Source organism: Equus asinus, chromosome 14 (assembly GCF_041296235.1).
Source record: "Equus asinus isolate D_3611 breed Donkey chromosome 14, EquAss-T2T_v2, whole genome shotgun sequence".
In the NCBI taxonomy this organism is placed as follows: Eukaryota; Metazoa; Chordata; class Mammalia; order Perissodactyla; family Equidae; genus Equus; species Equus asinus.
Genome location: NC_091803.1, coordinates 838,132 through 860,264, shown reverse-complemented (window position 1 = coordinate 860,264; position 22,133 = coordinate 838,132). Strand labels below are relative to the sequence as shown.

Genomic DNA, 22,133 nt, shown 5'->3' with positions numbered 1-22,133 from the left:
CTCCCTCCCTTTCCTCCCATTCTCAAAGTGTCTAGACTACAGAGTATCTCTAAGAACCGAACAAGGACGTAACTCACGTATCTGCCACCCAGACGGCTAATTTCGCTGGTTTTCCTTCAGACTTCGGCCCGCCTCCGCCCTCCACCTCCGACCTGGAGCTGACCGCTCATCCGAATTTACAGCGTCCTTGTGGACGCGTCTCTACCGCACTTGAACACCTTCGCAAACGCACTGTGTCGGTGACATTTAAACACTGCACACGGTTTTTAAATTACAGCATTTATGATTCATATAAATGTATGACGTTTGAGACGAATCCCTGCGGACCCCGACAGGCCTCGTCCGCCCGGTTAAGTCCAGGAGCCCCGCACCGGGTCGCCCAGCCCCACGCACCGGCAGGAGCCCCACAGCCCACACGTGGGAGCGTTGCCGGGCAACCGGCGGCTCCAGTGCCCAGCGGCGCCCAGAGATGACGCCACCGGCCCGCGCCCGGGATGGCCCCGCCCCCTCGCGGCCGCCGCTTGCCATTGGCCGGCGGGGAGACGGCGGCGGGCCTCGGCCAATGGGCGGTGCCGCTCCGGAGGGCGGGACCGTGTTACCGGGGCGCCGCGCTTGCCGGAAGCCGGCGTCTGCGACCACGCGCAGGTAGGCGAGGGCGGCTGGTCGCTGGGCGGTCCCCACGTGGGTGCGCGGGCGGGCGGCGTGCGGGGGCGGCCGGAGGGACGGGCGGCGGGCGTGGTGGGCCTGGGGGTGGCCTGCGGGGCGCGCGGGGACTGGGGGCCTCCGCTGCCCCGGGCCTCGGTCCGGCGCGTCTGCACCCCGCGCCCCTTCTCTGAGGAGCGTCCCCGGGGTCCCTCCTGCGTGTCCGCGCGGCCCGGGCGCGGGCGGCAGATGCGGCCTCTGATCCGTTGCGCTCGTGCTCCGCGGGGGGAGACCGAGTGAAGGAGCGAGGACCGCGGGGAGGATAAAGCAGGACGGGGCTGGCGGAGCGAGCCGCGCTGGTGCCAGGAGAGCAGCCCGGGTGGAGGGGGCGTGGGTGCGGGGACCAGCCGGGGGCGCGGCGGCCGAGCCGAGCGAGCGCGGGAGGGGAGAGCGAGGAGGGCGGGGCGGCCACGTGGGGTCTGCGGGCCTGGCTTCTCCGAGTGAAGCGGGAAAGCCTAGGGAAGTTTTCAGCCGAGATCAGACGTAACCCGATTTAGGTATTTCAGAAGTCGTTCTGGATGCGATGTTGGAAAGGGGCTGCAGGGCGGGACGAACCAGGGTACTAATGGCAGACGAAGTGAAAGGTGGCCGAATTCTGGACGCGTGTTGGCGATATGGCCAGCGGGCTATACTGGTGGGTTGGATGGTGTGTGAGAAAGTGGAGTTGTGGGTGACGCCATGGTTTTCAGCTTTGAGCTAAAATCTCCCATTTCACCAGATGACCATTTGTTGGGAGGAGGGACACTGCAGGAAGCTCAGGTTTGTCAAGGATGATCTGGAGTTGTGGTGTGACGTGTTCGGTTTGAGATGGCGCGCGTGCGCTTGTGTGTGTGTGTGTGTGTGTGTGTTTGTGATCTATGTGCGGTAAGGTTGAGTTGCCAATGTAGTATTGCAGTTTAGGGAGAGGTTTGGAAGTTCTCAGTGTGCAGTTGGTATTTAAAGCCACAAGGCAGTTGGGATCCCGGAGAGAGTGAGAATAGGTAGGCAGCTGAGCACTAAGCCTGGGGTCCTTCAGTGTGCGGAGGCCAGTGAGGTGAAGAGGTAGGAAAAGCAGGAGAGTGTGGTGTCTGTCTCCGGAGCTGACAGAAAAAAAGCATCTCAGGAAAGGAGGCAGCATCAACTGGCGGATGTTGCCGTTCATTAGGTCAGATAAGATGAGCACTGAGCATCAGCCGTGGTGAAAAATTAATAGGAAGCGGGAAGGGGGTTGGGTCCTGTGGAACTGTCTGGGTTTGTTAACCAGCCTTTTGGAAGTTAGGCTCCTACCCTCCCACGGAGGCTGGAAGACACCTGTCTTCAGGTGTTGGCTTTTGGCAGCCTTGAGTTTTCTCAGGGGGCTGGGGTCATCGTAGGGATGCGGCCTTGAGCCCTTAGAAACTGTGTTAGGGTTTTGTTCAAGTCTCTGTAGGCCAAGGCTGAGGCCTAGTGGCGAGAGGGCTCAGAGGAACCTGAGTAGAGTTAGTCACGGAGAGAGTCCTTGTCCCTCACACATGGGTGTCATTGGTGGTCTTGATAAGGACAGTTTTGCTAGAGAGGTTGGACGAAAGCCTGATGGAGGAGGGTACAAGACAGAATGGAGAGGAGATAGAGGAGGAGGGGAGATAGAGACAGTGCAAAGAGGCAGGTCTTGAGGATTTTGCTGCAGAAGTAGCAGAAATGGGGTGTCCGTTGAACATGTGGAATGAGAGAGTTTTTAAGATGTGGGCACTTGGAATTGATTCAGGGGAAGGAAAGAAGGAATAATGCAGGAGGGGTGTGGCTTGGAGTGATGTCCTGGAGTGGGCAGGGGATGGAACCCAGTGCACAAGTAGAGGGTTTGGCCGTGGTGGGAGTGGGGACCATTTTCCGCTATAACAAGAGAGAAGGGGCGGTGGGGAGATGTGGGAGCCTGTGGGAGTCGAGTGATGAGGAGTTAATGTCCTCTCCTGAGAACGGAGAAGGGCGAGGAGGTGCTGGAGGTTTGGGTGATTAGGAGAAGTGAAAGAATGAACCGGTCAGTGGTCTGGGGGAGTGGCTGGAGTCAGAAAGTGGGGTGGGGTTTCTGGGCATTGCTGGAGATCCCCCCTGAGGTGAGGGGTTTTCAGTTTAAAGTGAGACTAGTCATCCTGGTCCTGGGCTGTCTCACCCAGGGAGGAGCATATACCAGAGGAGAGATTTCGCCACGTGAGTACCATGAAGGGAGTTGAGAGTGTGCGAGGGCCAGATTATAATGGTGGACCATGGGAATTAAGTTGTGGGAGTGGGAACGTGAGAGCAGTGAGGGACACTGAAACGTGTGGGGTCAGTGGGTTGCAGGTCTGGGTGAGGTTGAAGGATTATTGGACCCCAGGGTGCCGAGAGGTGGTAGCTGGAAAGATGGGAGGTGGGCTTGGTGAGTGAGATGCTTGGTTATTGTAGTAATAGGGTTGGAGCTTGGCCCTGGAAGGGATGGGGTGGGGAGGCAGTGGGGACGGGTAGCAGGAGAGCAGAAGCTGGCGCCGTTCGTCTAAGCGGGCGAGTCAGAGCTCAGAGTTGTCCTGGATCAAGTGGACGGGAGCAAAGCCACAGTCCTGGCGCAGGAACTGGGATTCCGCTCCTGGACCCCTTGGACTGACATCCCGGACGGTTGTGGATTGTGAGGCCCAGACCCTCCTTCAGGGGGCCTTTGCCCCGGGAGTTGGGCAGTGCCCTTGCCTGTCACCTGCTGAGGGACCTCGGATGCACTGGGTGCGAGGGGACGTCAGGGGCTACAGGTGGTATTTTCGGATTTAAGAAGAGGGTTTTTTCCCTGTAGGCTGACGTACTTTTTTAAGGTCGTCTGGAGTTTCTTTTCAGCCCCAGAGCCCTGGCAGCCTCCGCCTGCTGGTACTGACTTGTCCTGATCCGTGACCGCAGGCCAGCCCGGTAGCGGAGGCTTTCCTCGTCTGTGTCTGACCCGGGCTGTCCGCTTTCTGTTGGTGGGGGTAGTTATTTGCTTCCCTGAACACTTTAGAGCTGGTATCTTAAAATAAGTTTTTTTTCCTTTTCCTGTAGAAATCACAGAACAGTATAAGGGAAAAAAATAAACGTTCTTATCATTGTAAAGTGTTAATACTTCACTGTATTTCCTTTGTGCGTGTTTGTGTGTGATTTTTCTTACGAAACGAGGGTCGTCTTGTGTACGCGTCGATTTACACCCTGCCTTTCAGTGGACGTTGCGCTGTGAGCGCGCACTGACGTCCTCTGAGGGCACAGGTGTGCGTGCTTGGGCGTGTTCCTCTCTCGATTGCCTCCTCTGGTAGGTGTGCCTGAGTCCCCTCATCTGTGTGCGTCCCTCAGCGGTCACGAGAAGTTGAGTTAATTTAGGTAAAGCTTAGGGCAGGGCCTGGCACGTGGCAAGCTCTAGAGAAATGCTGATTTACTGGTAATTATTATGATTAGCTTTCTTAACACACCCCACCCCCTCCAAATCCTCATCCTCCCAAATATAGGGAAGACTTAGGGTGGCTTTGCTTTATAGACATTAATCTGAGTCACTAGGTTTTTTGCAGAAAGGCTTGTAAGGAAAAACAAATAAAGAGTCTTGGTGGTTTCTGACATGGTGACGTCAGGCCACCTGCAGACGGCTGACACGCAGGGTCAAGTCAGTGACCGTCTTGGTGTAAATTTGTGTACGACTTTAATGGCACAAATATGGTTTCCTGCACCAATCGTGTCAGCGAATGTGTTTTTCCCTTTGTTTGTTTCTTTTTAAAACAGGACTTGAGGAAGCTGGAGAACACTTGTTAGCTGTGGATGTGCCAGATGCTCTCCACACGTAATTTCATGTCCTCCTCACAGCCACTCTGTGAAATAGGTTCATCTGTAAGAAAAAAAGAGGAAAAACAGTACTGGGGCATTATATTCTTAGATTTATGACACATAATTTGAGAGAGATCAGAGTGTTTTTTTGGTTTGTTTTTTAGTATATTCACAGGGTTGTGTGACCGTCACCGCAACCTAATTTCAGAACATTTGCTTCTCCCGAAAGAGACCCTGTGTCTATCAGCAGTCACTCCTCACTCCTTCCCCCGCTCCCAGCCCTAAGCAGACACTCTTCTACTTTTCTGTCCCTATAATCTACTTCTTCTGGACATTTCACGTAAATGGAATTGCACAACCTGGAGCATTTTGTGTCTGGCATCTTTCGTGCAGCGTAATGTTTTCAAGGTTCATCCACGTTGTAGCAGGTGTCAGTGCTGCCGTCCTTTTTATGGCTGCGTTGTATTTCACTGCATGTGTTTATCCATTCCTCCATCAATGGACATTTAGGTTGTTTCCACCTTTTGGATAATATGACTAATGCTGCTATGAACATCAGTGTTCAGGTTTTTATGTGTGGATATGTGCATTTTGTTGAGTAGATGTCTAAGGGTTGAATTGTTAGGTCACATGATAGCATGTTTAACTTTTGGAGCAAGTGTTAGACTGTTTTACACGCGGCTGCACCGTTTTATATCCCACCAGCAGTGGGTGAGGGTTCCAGTTTCTCCACATCTTCACCAACATTTACTATTATCTGTCTTTTTGATTGTAGCCGTCCTAGTGAGTGTGAAGTGGTGTGTCAGTTGATTTGCATTTCCCTAATGACGAATGATGTTGAGCATCTTTTTTTTTTAATTGCCATTATTTTTCTCTTCCATCTCTTGATTTTTTTTTATTGAGGTCATAATAGTTTATAATATTGTGAAATTTTGGTTGTACATTACTATTTGTCGGTCACCATATGAGTGTGTCCCTTCACCCCTTGTGCCCACCCTTCAACCCCCTTCCCCCTGGTAACCACTAAACTGTTGTCTTTGTCCATAAGTTTATCTTCCACAAATGAGGGAAGTCATATGGTGTTTGTCTTTCTCTCTCTGACTTATTTCACTTATAATACCCTCAAGGTCCATCTGTGTTGTTGCAAATGGGACAATTTTTTGTCCTTTTTTATGGCTGAGTAGTATTCCATTGTATATATATATACCACATCTTCTTTATCCAATCATCAGTGGATGGGAACTTGGGTTGCTTCCATGTCTTGGCTACTGTGAATAATGCTCCAGTGAACATAGGGGTGCATGGGTCATTTGAATTGTTGATTCCAGATTCTTTGGAAATACTCAGTGGTAGGATAGCTGGGTTGTATGGTATTTCTATTTTTAATTTTTTGAGAAATCTCCATACTGTTTTCCACAGTGGCTGTACCAGTTTGCATTCACACCGGCAGTGGATGAGGGTTCCCTTTTCTCCACATTCCCTCCAACATTTGTTGTTTTTTGTCTTGGTGATTATAGCCATTCTAACAGGTGTAAGATGATGTCTCAGTGTAGTTTTGGTTTGCATTTCCCTGAGGATTATGATGTTGAACTTCTTTTCATGTGCTTATTGGCCATCTGTATATCTTCTTTCGAAAAATGTTCATATCCTCTGCCCACTCTTTGATTGAGTTGTTTTTTTTGTTGTTGAGTTGTGTGAATCCTTTATATATTATGAAGATTAAGCCCTTGTCAGATATAGGATTTGCAAATATTTTCTCTCAGTTGCTGGGTTATCTTTTCGTTTTGATCCTGATTTCCTTTGCCTTGCAGAAGCTCTTTACTCTGATGTAGTCCCACTTGTTTTATTTTTTCTTTTGTTTCCCTAGTCTGAGAAGACATGGTATTCGAAAAGATCCTTTTAAGACTGATGTCAAAGAGTGTACTGCCTGTATTTTCTTCTAGAAGTTTTATGGTTTCAGGTCTTACCTTCAAGTCTGTGGTCCATTTTGAGTCTATTTTTGTGTGTGGTGTAAGACAATGGTCTACCTACATTCTTTTACATGTGGCTGTCCAGTTTTCCCAGCACCATTTATTGAAGACACTTTTTTTCCTCCATTGTATGTTCTTGGCTCTTTTTTCGAAGATGAGCTGTCTGTAGAGATGTGTGGTTTTATTTCTGGGCTCTCTGTTTTGTTTTAGTGATCTGAGTGTCTGTTTTTGTGCCAGAACCATGCTGTTTTGATCACTATGGTTTAGTTAAGTGTTTACTAAGCTGATTGATAGCTGCCTTTTCTGAATATTGCCTACGTATTCATCTCCTTGCTCAGGGCTTTGTAGCCCCTTTCCTATTTTTTTTTTTTTTTCAGGTATGAGGGCCTTCTTGAGGATCTCTAGTGGGGGGGGTCTTGTGGTGATGAACTCCCTCAGCTTTTGTTTATCTGGGAAAGTTTTTATTTCTCCATCATATCTGAAGGATATTTTCACTGGATAGTATTTTCTTGGCAGAAAGTTTTTGTCTTTCAGGACTTTGAATATATCATTCTGCTCTCCTAGCCTGTGAGGTCTCCACTGAGAAATCTGCTGAAAGCCTGATAGGGGTTCCTTTGTCGGTTATCTTCTTCTGCCCTGCTGCCCTTAGTATTTTCTCTTTGTCATTGACTTTTGCCAGCTTCACTACTATCTGCCTTGCAGTAGGTCTTTTTACACTGATGTAGTTAGGAGATCTGTTGGCTTCGTTCACTCGTAATTCCAGCTCTTTCCCCAGATTTGGGAAGTTCTCCACTATTATTTCTTTGAACAAGCTTTCTGCTCCGTTCTCCTCTTCTCCCTCTGAATACCTATAGTCCTTATGTTGCACTTCCTAACTCAGTCAGATATTTCTCTGAGAGTTTCTTCATTTCTTTTTAGTCTGAGTTCTCTCTTCTCATTCATCTGAAGCATTTCTGTATTTCTGGTCTCTGAATTGCTAGTTCGGTCCTCCACAATGTCGGCGGTGTTGTTTAGGGAATGCAGATTTTTCTTTATCTCATCCATTGTTTTTTTCATCTCCCGCAGTTCTGATCGGTTCTTCTTTATAGTTTCAGTCTCTTTTGTGAAGATGCTCCTGAATTCGTTGACTTGTCTTTCGGTATTTTCTTGTAACTCATTGAGTTTTTAATGATAGCTGTTTTGAATTGTTTCTCATTTATGTTATTTCTGTACCTTCAGGGTTGATTTCTGGGTCCGTGTCCTTTTCCTTCTGGTCTGGAGATTTAATATATTTTTTCATATTGCTTGACAGCGTGGATTTTTGCCTCCACATAGTGATATTATCTGGTTGCAGCTTCCACCTGCCACCACTGGGTGGGGATCAGGTGCTGTGTGTCCTGAGCCTGGCACCATCCACGGCTCCCTAGCTCCAGCCCCTGACTCCTTTTCTGTCTGTGTGGCGCTCTGGCTGATCGCTGTGCTGGAGCGCTGGGCAGGGGGAGGGGTGCCTTCTGTCACCTGCTGCCTCCCCAGCTGCTGACTCCTTTTCCCTCTGTGTGATGCTCCGGCCGATTGCAGGGCTGGAGTGCAGGGCGGAGGAGGGGCACTCTCTTTCTCCTGCGCGATCCTGGGTGTTCTCCCTGGGTCCTCACTAACTGCTCTCCTGGGATGCCAGCTTGATGAAGACACCCCTGCACCAGCCCAGTCACCTCTGTGTGGGGGGCTTTCCCATGGGCTGTGAGGAAACTCAGAGAGTGATGTTCTTGTGGAGGGGTCCCCCTCCCCCCTTTCCTCTCAGCCCGCACACGGTCCCGGGGTCCCTGCCGTTGGGCAGAGGAAAGTCCCCCTTACCACCTTGCACTTCCCCCAGGGGGTCCAGCCCCACCACCTGCAGACGTGCGGCCGTGTGGGTCTCCCAGATGTCTTTTGTGTTGTGTGAATGTCCTCTGTTGGACTGTGGGTGTCCTTCTGGTTGCATTTAGAGGGGAGAGCTCACCCCACCATGATGCTGACCTCACTCCTCCGTTGAGCCTCTTTTCACGTGCTTATTGACCATTTGTGTATCTTCTTTGGAGAAATACGTTCAGATCCTTTGCCCATTTTGAGATGGGGTTATCTGTCTTTTTTTGTTGAGTTGTAAGACTTCTTCACACATTTTCCATACAAGTCTCTTGTCAGATACATGATTAGCAAATATTTTCTCCAATTCTGCAGCTTCTCTTTTTACTTTCTTGCTGGCATGATTTTCAGCACAAAATTTTTAATTTTTACAGGTCCAATTTATCTGTTTTTCTTTTCACTGCTGATGTTTTTGGTGTCATAGCTAAGAAACTGTTGCCTGACACAAGGTCATGGAGACTTACTCCTATGTGATCTTGTGAGTTTTATAGTTTTAGCTCTTACTTTTAGGTTTTTGACCCATTTTGAGTTAATATTTGTGTATGCTATGAGGCAGGACTCCAGACTCATTCTTTTGCATGTGGACATCTGGTTGTCCCAGTACCTTTTGTTAAAAAGACTGTTCTTTTCCACTAAATCATCTTGGCATGCTTGTTGATAATCACTTGACCGTAAATGTAAGGAAGTGTCGTTTTCTGTGACAAACATTCATTGTCTCAGAGTTATGAGTCACCATCTCGTAGAAGTATTTAGAGAAACCTTTTTATTATATGGAAAATTCTCACCCCCTTTTAGCAAATAGACTTACTGATTAAACTTTTTAATGATAACTTACAGAATGAATATAGATTTAACTTCACTTTTATGGTAATCGATATGTAAATATTTGCTAGACTTTTCTTATTTCTTCAACCAGGTAATTGGCTGGCAGAGTCCTTTGTCTTTTCAAAGGCCCTGTGTCAACAGCCTCTCATTCTTTCGTGATTTCTTATTACTCTGCTAATTGAAATTTGTAGCCTCTGGCTTTGGATACTTTTTTTAGTTAAGGCTTAATTAAAGAATGTGGAGCCCGGAGTGTTCTGATTCCACGATAGTAATATTCTTTCAGTGTGCGGTAATCAGTCACAGCCCCAGACGGGGTGGGGGCGCCCCCCACGCTGGCCCTGGGTCCTCCTGGGTGCGGCCCCGTGATTGTTTGGCGTGGTCTCCGGCACAGCGTGATAGCCCAGGTTCGCGTACGCTTTCCTTGCTGCAGACGGGCGAGCTTAGGAGCTCTGGCTGTTTTATTCTGAGAATGGCGTTTAGACCCACATGCGGCCCTAGGTGTTCTCACTGCGGCTGGGCCCTCCGCACGTGATCACCTCTGGAGTCGCCGTCTCCCGCAGCCCGTTCCCGCTGTGCTCTGTTCTTGCATGGCACTTACCACCTTCTGGCATGGTGTACGTTCGTCTTTCCCCGTGAGACTGTGAGCTGTGAGTGGCCAGGTGCTCTGGACCGCCTGGTGCAGCGCGCGCAGCTCCTGGCACACGGTCAGCACTCTGCGGGTGGCGACAGGGAGTGTATCTGGAGTGGAATTGCCAGCTGACAGGGCGTGTGCGTGCTTAATTCCACCGGCTAACACCTGCATGTAATTTTTCCTGTTTGTCCCTGTGGGAACAGTTTTGCTTTGTGGGGAAGTTTGCGTCTCAGCAAGTCCGTTCATCTGAGGGGGCGCCTGGGTGAGAGGACGTGCCCAGGACACAGCATCAGTGGGCCTGCCTCCTTCACCCGCCGGCCTTGCCCCTCAGGACATTCTGTGGCTCAGGGCCTTTGCACCTGCTGTTCCTCCTGCATTGCCTGCACTTCCCCCAGCTCTTCACATAGCTGTTCCTCTGTCCTTTGCTGGCCTCTTAGAGGCCGCCTGACACTCCCGTCACCCCACTCACTTTATTCCGGTTTATTTTCTTGGTAGCATTTCTCCCTACTCACTTTATTCCTGTTTATTTTCTTGGTAGCGTTTCTCTGTGTGTAAAAGGGTTTACTCGTTTCCTTAAACAGGCACGTCTTCCCCACTAGAAGGGAAGTTCCACGAGATCGAGGCTCTTGTCTGTCACTTGTTCGCTCTGTGTCAGCATCCAGCACGGGCCTGGCACCGAGGTGGCTCTCAGTAAATGGTTGTCGAATGAATGAGCTGCGTTTCTGAACGTCCGCTAGTGGAGTCCGGAGTGAACTCTGGTGTCGAGCGAAGAAGGCGCTGGTTCGTGTCCCCGTGCCCACAGACGCAGCCCTCAGCAGCACGTCTGAAATTCAGAAAGGTACACACACCGTGTAATGCAAGTATGTGTCGTACATATAAAGTGAAACCTGGAGTATGGAGGGCGAAGCCACCGGAGTTGAGGATAAATAAGAGGAAATACGTTTTTGTAATTTGTTAGAGTAAAAACTGATATTAGGAGGCTTTGTAAATAGAATTTTAAAGGACTAGTATTTTTAAAAGCCTTCATTTTTTTTTTCAAGTATAAAACATTGAAAAAAGCAATATAACTGAGCTGTAAAAATGTAGAAAGTCCCTTGTAATCCCACCCCTAGATATAAATAAAAGTAAAAGTTTTATTTATATGCGTCAGACTTTTTCGTATGTATTTATGTTGCTTTCTCTATTATTGTTGTTATTTTCAGTATTTTCTTAAAACAATAACATGGGGCCGGCCCTCTGGCCTGGTGGTTAAAGTTCTATGCGCTCTGCTTTGGCAGCCCAGGTTCACAAGTTCGGATCCTGGTTGTGGACCTACACACTGCTCATCAAGCCATGTGGCGGCATCCCACATACAAAATAGAGGAAGATTGGCACAGATGTTAGCTCAGGGCAAATCTTCCTCAGCAAAAAACAAAAACAAAATTATATACTACTACTGGTAGTATTGTGTATTTTCTATTCTCTATCTGCAACACTGTCTCATTTGTTTTAATTACTGAATGTGATGCATTTTGTTGGTTTATCCTGATTTACTTATTTAATCCTTTATTGAAACATGATTGGATGGTTTCTGCTAAAAACACGGGTAATGAAAAGCAGGACGTATATGTTTGCACGTGCTGGTTGTTAAATTGTTGTCTCAGCTCCAAAAGCACGTTTTACACGCTGCTTCATGATGCTCACGTTACAGCTTCTGGGGCTGCGCCAGATACGTTTCCACGTCAGCTCCTTTTTAGGTTCCACCCGGAGGGGCGAGCAGCGGGGACTGGAAGCTGGTGGGGGTGGGTGGGGGTGAGGCCGATGGGGAGTGGGCAGCAGGGCTTCTTCCTGCTCTTGCTTGCCCGCCAGCTGCCTGGCAGTAGCCTTCGCTGCAGCAGCAGAAGCTGGTCCAGTTCCCACGTCTCCATCCAGGAATCAGCCAGACTCCTCCCTCAGAGGTCCCCCCTCACGACATCCTCCCTCAGAGGTCCCCCTCAGACGACATCCTCCCTCAGAGTTCCCCCTCACGATGTCCCCCCTCAGAGGTCCCCCCTCACGACGTCCTCCCTCAGAGTTCCCCCCTCAGACGACATCCTCCCTCAGAGTTCCCCCTCACGATGTCCCCCCTCAGAGGTCCCCCCTCAGACGACGTCCTCCCTCAGAGGTCCCCCTCACGATGTCCCCCCTCAGAGGTCCCCCCTCAGACGATGTCCTCCCTCAGAGGTCCCCCCTCACGACGTCCCCCCTCAGAGGTCCCCCCTCAGACGACGTCCTCCCTCAGAGGTCCCCCTCACGATGTCCCCCCTCAGAGGTCCCCCCTCAGACGATGTCCTCCCTCAGAGGTCCCCCCTCACGACGTCCCCCCTCAGAGGTCCCCCCTCACGACGTCCTCCCTCAGAGTTCCCCCCTCAGACGACATCCTCCCTCAGAGTTCCCCCTCACGATGTCCCCCCTCAGAGGTCCCCCCTCAGACGACATCCTCCCTCAGAGTTCCCCCTCACGATGTCCCCCCTCAGAGGTCCCCCCTCAGATGACGTCCTCCCTCAGAGGTCCCCCCTCACGACGTCCTCCCTCAGAGTTCCCCCCTCAGACGACATCCTCCCTCAGAGTTCCCCCTCACGATGTCCCCCCTCAGAGGTCCCCCCTCAGACGACGTCCTCCCTCAGAGGTCCCCCTCAGACGACGTCCTCCCTCAGAGGTCCCCCTCACGATGTCCCCCCTCAGAGGTCCCCCCTCAGACGATGTCCTCCCTCAGAGGTCCCCCATCACGACATCCTCCCTCAGAGGTCCCCCCTCAGATGACGTCCTCCCTCAGAGTTTCCCCTCACGATGTCCCCCCTCAGAGGTCCCCCCTCAGACGACATCCTCCCTCAGAGTTCCCCCTCACGATGTCCCCCCTCAGAGGTCCCCCCTCAGATGACGTCCTCCCTCAGAGTTCCCCCTCAGGTGACATCCTCCCTCAGAGTTCCCCCCTCACGACGTCCTCCCTCAGAGGTCCCCCCTCAGACGACATCCTCCCTCAGAGTTCCCCCTCACGATGTCCCCCCTCAGAGGTCCCCCCTCAGACGACGTCCTCCCTCAGAGGTCCCCCCTCAGACGACGTCCTCCCTCAGAGGTCCCCCATCACGACGTCCTCCCTCAGAGGTCCCCCCTCAGACGACGTCCTCCCTCAGAGGTCCCCCCTCAGGTGACGTCCTCCCTCAGAGTTCCCCCTCACGATGTCCCCCCTCAGAGGTCCCCCCTCAGGTGACGTCCTCCCTCAGAGTTCCCCCTCACGATGTCCCCCCTCAGAGGTCCCCCCTCAGACGACATCCTGCCTCAGAGTTCCCCCTCACGATGTCCCCCCTCAGAGGTCCCCCCTCAGACGACATCCTCCCTCAGAGTTCCCCCTCACGATGTCCCCCCTCAGAGGTCCCCCCTCAGATGACGTCCTCCCTCAGAGTTCCCCCTCACGATGTCCCCCCTCAGAGGTCCCCCCTCAGACGACATCCTCCCTCAGAGTTCCCCCTCACGATGTCCCCCCTCAGAGGTCCCCCCTCAGACGACATCCTCCCTCAGAGTTCCCCCTCACGATGTCCCCCCTCAGAGGTCCCCCCTCAGACGACGTCCTCCCTCAGAGTTCCCCCTCACGATGTCCCCCCTCAGAGGTCCCCCCTCAGACGACATCCTCCCTCAGAGTTCCCCCTCACGATGTCCCCCCTCAGAGGTCCCCCCTCAGATGACGTCCTCCCTCAGAGTTCCCCCTCACGATGTCCCCCCTCAGAGGTCCCCCCTCAGACGACATCCTCCCTCAGAGTTCCCCCTCACGATGTCCCCCCTCAGAGGTCCCCCCTCAGACGACGTCCTCCCTCAGAGTTCCCCCTCACGATGTCCCCCCTCAGAGGTCCCCCCTCAGACGACGTCCTCCCTCAGAGTTCCCCCTCACGATGTCCCCCCTCAGAGGTGCCCCCTCAGACGACGTCCTCCCTCAGAGGTCCCCCTCACGATGTCCCCCCTCAGAGGTCCCCCCTCAGACGACGTCCTCCCTCAGAGTTCCCCCTCACGATGTCCCCCCTCAGAGGTCCCCCCTCAGATGACGTCCTCCCTCAGAGTTCCCCCTCACGATGTCCCCCCTCAGAGGTCCCCCCTCAGACGACGTCCTCCCTCAGAGCTCCCCCCTCAGATGACGTCCTCCCTCAGAGGTCCCCCCTCAGGTGACGTCCTCCCTCAGAGGTCCCCCCTCAGACGACGTCCTCCCTCAGAGGTCCCCCCTCAGACAATGTCCTCCCTCAGAGATACCCCCTCAGACGATGTCCTCCCTCAGAGGTCCCCCCTCAGGTGACGTCCTCCCTCAGAGGTCCCCCCTCAGACAACGTCCTCCCTCAGAGTTCCCCCCTCACGACGTCCTCCCTCAGAGTTCCCCCCTCACGACGTCCTCCCTCAGAGATACCCCCTCAGACGACGTCCTCCCTCTGAGTTCCCCCCTCACGACGTCCTGCCTCAGAGTTCCCCCCTCACGACGTCCTGCCTCAGAGGTCCCCCCTCAGACGACGTCCTCCCTGAGATGTCCCCCTCAGACGACGTCCTCCCTCACGGCGTCCTCCCTCAGAGGTCCCCCTCAGACGACGTCCTCCCTCAGAGGTCCTCTCTCAGACGACGTCCTCCCTCAGAGGTCCCCCCTCAGGTGACGTCCTCCCTCAGAGGTCCCCCTCAGATGATGTCTCCCTCAGAGGTCCCCCCTCAGACAACGTCCTCCCTCAGAGCTCCCCCCTCACGACGTCCTCCCTCAGAGGTCCCCCTCAGACGACGTCCTCCCTCAGAGGTCCTCCCTCAGACGACGTCCTCCCTCAGAGCTCCCCCCTCAGATGACGTCCTCCCTCAGAGGTCCCCCTCAGACGACGTCCTCCCTCACGACGTCCTCCCTCAGAGGTCCTCTCTCAGACGACGTCCTCCCTCAGAGATACCCCCTCAGATGATGTCCTCCCTCAGAGGTCCCCCCTCAGACAACGTCCTCCCTCAGAGGTCCCCCCTCAGACAACGTCCTCCCTCAGAGTTCCCCCCTCACGACGTCCTCCCTCAGAGATACCCCCTCAGACGACGTCCTCCCTCAGAGTTCCCCCCTCACGACGTCCTCCCTCACGACGTCCTCCCTCAGAGTTCCCCCTCAGACGACGTCCTCCCTCAGAGGTCCCCCCTCAAGCGATGTCCTCCCTCAGAGATACCCCTCTGGTGATGTCCTTCCTCGGAGGTCCCCCCTCAGACGACGTCCTCCCTCAGACATCCTCAGAGCTCCTTCCTTCAGACATCCCCCCTCAGACATTCCCCCTCCGATGTCCTCCCTCGGAGGTCCCAGCAGCAGCGGGAGCCGATGCCCCCTCAGAGGTGGAGGGCCCTCCACCCTGACCCCTGTGACACGCTTCCCGGTTCTGGTTCCTCAGGCCTTTCTCTTGGTGCCCCCATCGCAGAGTCCCACAAAGGAGCTTGGTTTTAGATTTCAGGGGCTTTGCTGTTCTTACACGTGAAGGTGTAGGTACTTCTGTGCCTGAGAAAGTAGACAGAATCAGGTGCTTCTTGGGTCTTGCGTCATTCGTCTTACGTGGCTCCAGTTGGTGCTTTTCCTCAGTCCAAGGAGGCCTTCCCCGACTCATCACGGTCCCCTCCACCTGTGGGTGACGAACGCCCTTAGTGACAGGGCGCGTGACGGTCATCCACAGCGGGTGTAGTGCCGCAGCTTCCCTGCTGGATGGGGAAGTGTGAGTTAGTCCATAACAGTAGAAAATAAAACCCAAGATATTCAACGATTAGGGAATAGACAAATTTTTGTAATTTTCGCTTTTGGAAAATTTTGATACTGTCGTTAAAAGTGGTATTTCTCTTAATCTGAAAAAGCGTTGCGTTCGTGTTTAGTTAGAAATACAGAATGTATAAATCCATGTATGGTTGCAGCTATGTTACAACACTCAGAAGAAGACAGAAAGGAAATTCACCAAAATGTTAAACTGGTTGTCCGTAGCTCATAAATCTAGGGGATTTGACTTTCTTTTCACTTTATATATTATCTATATTTTCTGAAATACCTTTGTATTTCCTTTAAAATGGGAGAGTACCCTCCCCTCCTTGTTTAAAAATATTCTGTGGGCTAAGACCCTTTATTTCCTATGTCTTTAGCAATTTACTTTGTCTGTTGCAGGATGGCAAAACAGAAGAGAAAAGTTACCGAAGTGACGGGGAAAAAGAACAAAAAGCTGAAGGTGTCCGCGCGAGAGACCCCGCTGGCACCTGAAGGCGCGCCGGGCGGGGAGGACGCGCCCCCCGAGGTAGGCGCACGGGTCGCGTTGGCCTCGCCTTGTTTGCTGACCGGGAGGGAGGGCGGGGCGGTCAGGCTGCTGGCGTCTGTCTGGGTGGAGCAGAGGGTGACCCAAGTTACATGTGGACACACCCAGCGCCTTTGAAAAGTGATCGTAGGAGAAATAGGAATTTCGGTAAATTTTGGGTAGGAACACCATGACCGCCTTGCTGCAGCCACCAGATGCACAGCCTGCGGTTTTGGGTGCCACGTTCTAAGGGCGGTTTTGACGGACTCGATTGGCCCGTTGGAGGCACTGGATGGCGAGGGCTGGAGCCATGCTGCTGAGCTGCGCTCTGAGGAACGGGGGTGGCACAGCGTGTGCAGAGGGCGAGGTGCCCTTCCCTCGATGATGCGTGGCGCGTGGCCTGGGACTCTGTATCTAAGAATTCACACCGAAAAATGTTCATATCTAGCATAACGTAATCTGCCACCGACATATGGATATGCATTTAGAGTTGTTTTCACAACCACCAAGTTCTGAGTGTTAAAATTTTTCTTCTCTATGGAGCTGTCTTTCCAGTTCCCAGCGTGCAGTTGATTAAAACAGTAGAGTACATTACAAATTTTGACAAAGTATTCAACATAACTAGAACGTGACTAGGCACGCGTCCCGCAGTGATGTGGCGGGGCGCTCCGTGCTCCCGCACCTGTGGATGAAGGTTGCTGGTTATGGGGTGGGAGAGGGTTTAGTGTGATTTTATCCCCGTTTCTCATGTCCAGCTGTATGGACTGAGTAACCTTATTCACATAAATAGAGGAAGGAGGATGGAAGTTTTGTTGTGCAACTACTTAATTCCTTGAACTCTGAGACCGTCGTGTGATTCTTTGGCATGTGTTATCAAAATTGACTTTTAAAGATCTACCGATAAATGGCGACTTGATTAGGTTCTTCGGATCTTTCCGGAAGAAAGAATTGGAAGCGGCCTGACTGCTCAGGGATTTGTTGCTGGCTCGTTACGCTGGTTCACCTGTACAGCAGCCGTATCCCAGACTGTGCCTTCGCTTGGTGCCCTGAGGTTTTTATGCCCCCGGGCAGTGTGCCCTAGTAAGATTCGGGGTGCCGGTAGCCCTTCTTCCATAAAGTGGGGAGAGGGCCGCTGTGCAGGGGGAGAGAGGAGGGGAGAGCCTGCCTGACACCCAGCCGGCTCCTTGACTGCAGGCCCCTCGAAGCGTTTTCTCAGAGCCGTTTCCAGCAGGAGTGCCCGTAGCATCAGGGCCCCCCGGAATGGGTTCCCCGAGACTAGCTGTGCTGTGCACACCTTGCAAAGTCCCGGCGTCCCTCACGGTCTGTGTGCCCCGTTTGATGACTGCTGGTCCAGTTCGCTCCAGGACTCCATGCCGTGCAGTGCGGCAGCTCCACGCTCGTGGGAGACGGCGTGGACTGTTGGTCCCTCTGTGGCGCTGGCAGGAGAGGAGCCGTGGGACGGATGGAGCGGGTGCAGGGTGTGTGCAGAGAAGGCGCTCAGCTGTGTCTGGGCCATCTCTCAGCTGCCATCACCGAGGTGTGGATGAGGAAGCCAGGCCGGCACCCGGGACCCCCACTTGTCCTGGGTGCCCCACTCCCTGGGTTCTCTTTGGCAGCTCATTTGAGCACAAGGCACCTTTCCTCTCTGTGCAGACGTCTCGCGGTTGACGTGTCGCCTCACCGATTCGTGTTATCCTCGAATTCTCCACCACCTGAGCCCCCGTTATGTCTGCTCCTTTTGGTTTGCAGATCCCAGATGGAAACGGGATTTTTAGGGCTATTCAGGCTCCCGTTCAGTGGTCCGGCTCACCCCAACTCCTACAGAACCTCAGTTACACATGACCCTCCTGAGCTGTTTTAGGACACTTTGCGGCTTTGTCCAGACTCCCTCCTCCAGTTTCTTTACAGTGAACTCCACACCGTCACCTTGGCGATTTTTAATTTTGTCCTAAAGTGTCCAGCTTTCCGTTTTTCTGGTCTCTGCTTGCTGGCAGCTGGTCACTGGCAGGACCCACAGACGGTGTGGATTTCTGGTAACCATCAGTGCGGGATAGCCTTCTCCTGAAGTCAGGACTGATATTCTTTTCGTTAAATTCAGGTAGTTTAAAGAGTTTGTGAGTGTTTTCCGTTATGAAAGTGCGTGTTGATTAAGAGAAATTTGGAAAACAAAAGCAGAGAGACGAAGGCCTTTGGGTGAGTTCCCCTCCGGTCTCTCTCCTGATGCCTGGGTTTTGTTTGGTTGGTGACATCGTGGACAGTTCCCGGTGGAGGCACGTGCACTTTTTTAGTTTTCCGGCCACAGGGGTGCTGAGGGGTGGGAGGGGGGCCTTGGAGCGCCCCCGGAGCCTCCGCAGGCAGCGCGGGGACGGTGCCCAGCGCGGGGAGGCCCGGCGGCCCGGGCGCGGAGCCCCGACTGGCCAGCAGGGGCCGCAGCCCTCCTCCGGGAGGCAGCCGGCGGGTTGGTTTTCCTGACGACTCGGAGCCGCACGTTTCAAGCCCTTGGAGGGTTTTCGGGTTGGTCTCTGAGTCGGTGCTGCGCTAGGGGCTTGTGTCCTGAGGACCCCTTCTCGGGTGGTGGGGCCGGTCTCCCGAGGACAGGGAGCCTCTTCCTCGAGTGCACATCCTGCTCTCTGCTCATAAAAATATTTCTTCCCTCGCTCACTCGCTCGCTCTCTGGTTCTCATGGGAAATCCTGAAAAGGGGTGCAGGCATTTTTTAAGGAAAGAATGTTGAACGCCGCACCTAATTTTAAGGGGGGTGGGCCGACGAGGCCTGGAGGGCACATCCCTCTCTCGGGAGCTTGTGGAAAAGTACTGTGCTGTCCCCCACAGCCCCCCGGGCTCTGGGACGAACCTCCGGCATCCACATGGAGAGTGGAGAAGCCTCTGTCCCCGCTGGGGCCACTGTGTTGTCCTCCCGGAAATGTCCGTCTGGGGAGGCCTGCGGGTCCCGGTGGGGTCACTTCCCACAGCACAAGCGCCTTGAGCCTGCGCCAGGAGCGCTGAAGTGTCCCTGAGTGACGACACTCCAGCGCCCCGGGCAGTCTCTGCAGAGTTCAGTTCCCACTCAGCCGCCCGCCCGCCCGGGGCTGTGTGCTCAGCTCCCTGCCAGCTCCCCCTGCCCCGCCCCCGGCAGATGGCACAGCGGCCCTGTGCCTTTGTCTGGACGTGTGAAGCCATTGGTGCTGCTCCAGGAGGTTCGCGCCCCCCCTGTGTGCACCCAGCCCACCAGCTCGTTCACCTGTGGGCCCTTGCAGGCCTGGACCGGTGGAGAAGACTGGTGGGTGCTGTCCCCGAGGCAGGAGGTACCCCTTGTGCCGTCCTCAGTGTTGGGGCGACTGTCCTGTCTGACCAGCTGCTGGTCTTGGAGGACCCAGCGCCTGCCCCCCTCCCCCTCCCTCCGTCCTGCGAGGTGGGGGTCCACGAGGCTGGGGCGGGCTTGTGCATCCTCCCTCCCCTGAGGATGCTGCCGTGGCCCCAGGGGTCTGAGGTCGCCATATCTCTGCCTGTTTCTAGCTTCTTGGGACCCTCCCCGGGAGCCTGCACTGAGGCTGTCCCAGTCTGTCTTCAGGTGGTTTCTCGAGGGTTAGGTCTTAGATAACAGCCGCGGGCATTTGAGTGGCGGAGGGGCGGGGCTGCGGTGTTGGCTCTGCGTCCCGCCTGTCCCTTCCTCGCCCTCGCTGACGAGGAACTTGGCGTTTCTCTTTCTGTCCCAGACGCTGAGACGCACAAGGGGGAGACGGTGTCAAGACAGCTGTCACACCACAGCCAGTGGGGTGTCTGCAGGCTCTGGAGGGCACCTCGGGGGAGCTGGCCGCCTCTCTGCTGCTGTAAATACGACCCTGGCTGCCTGGTGACGGGGTGGGGCGGGCCGGGGTGCAGCGGGCCCCCTCCTAGTCCCCTGCGGCCTGCAGAACTCCTCTCACCGCGTCCCGTCGAGAAGAATCCCTTAGGTTTGCAAAGCACTTTTCTGTTTACAAAAGCACCTCCACGCTGGATTCCCCGCAGCCCTGAGATGCCGGGGGGCCGAGGTGCGGGTGCCATGCCAGCTTCACCGCGAGCCGACCAGAGAGGCGGGGTCGGCCGCACGGTCACCTGGCCAGCTGGTGACGGAAAAGAGACTCACACCTGGGTTCCTGGTCTCTGTACCTTTCTGAGCACACAGAGGCTGTCACCTGCCCCGAGTCCCTTGGTGTCGCTGGGCTGGAGGTCGTCTGGGCGTGGGTGGCTCAGCTGTGTGTGGTGTCCACGTTGCCAAGCACCATGTAGGGACCATGCCAGCTCTGTTTTGGCATCTGCTCTCAGCACTGTGGATGCTGATGGTGTTGATGGAGAGACCGTGGATGTGTGGGCCAGACTGTCCTGCCATAGGAGTGACAGTCTGGAGTGCACAGTGACAGGGAGCCTCCGAAGGAGAGGAACCCTTTTTTCCTTCAGGATATGCTGTGTGCTGTCCCTAAGCTGCTCAGTCCCCAAGTCCCCCGTGTAGCCTCGTGCGCCCTGAGTGTTTTCAGGGCTTTGCTGAAACGTGGCCAGTGGATGGCGGGGCTGCAGGAGGCCAGTGCTTTGCGTGGCCGGCTCTCCCAGGGTCACAGAGGCTGTTCCTATGGAGAGGAAGCCACGCTACTCAGTATGGACCGTTATTGTTTTTCCTCCCGTCGTCATCTTGGAAATCAGATACGAATTACATGGGCATTACGCCCACGAGCGCTTTATAAAACCATCAAATGAGGCTGTGAGCTTTATGGCCTTGAGAATTTGCTCAGAGCCAAAATACTTCATCCCAATGGTATTTTGCCTCAAGAAATATGACTGGTCCAGCAGCGGATTTTTTTTCTCGTTAAATTGGTAGGGGTGAGGGGTCGCTGATCTCTGCAGACAGCTCCCTGGGAGCCTGAATTGTTTTCTTAGCAGAAATTCCCTCTGCCACTGTTTTTGTTTCTTCCTTTGTGGCTACTGAATGCTGGGTTGCCAAGTAACTGGAGTTATAACTGATAGGCTCGTGCGGCTGAGAGGGGTTCAAGCCCTGAGTAGCCATCTCACGTACAGGAGACCTGAGACCAGAGACGCCAGCGACCCCCCTGAGCCCGTGCTGTTGGTAGGAGGCCCGGGGCCCCTCTTCTGTCTCTGTCTTCGCTGGCTCTCTTCTTGCCTCTGCCATCTTCGTTCCTTTTCAAGGCTGAGTAATAGCCCACTGGGTTTATCATACGTTTGTTTCTGTTTCCACCAGTTCTTGGACATTTGGGTTGTCTCCAGTTTGGGGCTCTTATGAATAGGCTGTGAACATTTGTGTACAAGGCTCTGCGTTTTCATTTCTCTTGGACTGGGATGGATTGTACGGGAAGCGCGTGTTTACTTTTTAAGAAATTGCTAAGTGGGGCCGGCCCTGTGGCCAAGTGGTTGGGTTTATGCGCTCTGCTTGGGTGGCCCAGAGTTTGCTGGTTCGGATCCTGGGTGTGGACATGGCAACACTCATTGGGCCACGCTGAGGAAGTGTCCCACACAGCACAGCCAGAAGGACCCCCAACTAAAATATACAACTACGTACTGGGGGGCTTTGGGGAGGAGAAGAAGAAAAAAGAAGATTGGCAACAGATGTCAGCTCAGGCACCAGTCTTTAAAAAAAGAACCTGCTAAGCTGTTTCCCAAAGTGGCTGCACCCTTGTGCATTCCCACCAGCAGCTGAGGGTTCCAGGTGCTCCAGCTGTTTGTCAACACTTGGTATTGTCAGTGTTTTTAATTGTGGCCACTGTCGTGGGTGTGGTCGTGTCTTATTGTCCGTGTGGTTTTTAAGAACAGCCCGTAGAGGTATAAGTGGCTGAGAGTAGCCGTGCGTGTTTCAGTCATCATTTCTTGCATTTCCTCTGGGCATCTCCCTGATGCCTAATGGTGAGCGTCTCTCGTGCCTTTTGGCCGCCTGTGCGTTATCTTTGGTGAAGTGTCTGTTCAGCTCTGTTCCCCATGTTCACAGGCTTGTTTTCTCATTATTGAGTTTTGTGGGTTTGCTGTATGTTCTGGATACAAGTCCTTTATCAGATTTTTGTTTCATACGTATATTTTCTCCCAGTCATGTGGTCTTTTCATTTTCTCCACAGCG

The 22,133-nt window shown here is 53.6% G+C and overlaps 1 protein-coding gene across 5 annotated transcripts in view; it reads left to right on the top strand.

Annotated features, from left to right (window-relative positions):
• The first annotated feature begins 513 nt into the window (after nt 1-513).
• CHLSN (cholesin) overlaps nt 514-22,133 on the top strand; it is a 150,544-nt gene continuing 128,924 nt past the window's right edge. The window contains exons 1-3 of one of the 5 annotated variants that reach the window (XM_044747444.2): nt 558-645; nt 10,347-10,603; nt 15,914-16,040. In XM_044747444.2, coding sequence (XP_044603379.1) covers nt 15,915-16,040 — 126 coding nt within the window. In that variant the 5' untranslated portion in view covers nt 558-645; nt 10,347-10,603; nt 15,914. Of the gene's footprint in view, nt 646-10,346; nt 10,626-15,913; nt 16,041-22,133 lie in introns of all 5 variants that reach the window. The other 4 variants (XM_070484061.1, XM_070484056.1, XM_014846651.3 and 1 more) reach the window with 4 other exon arrangements.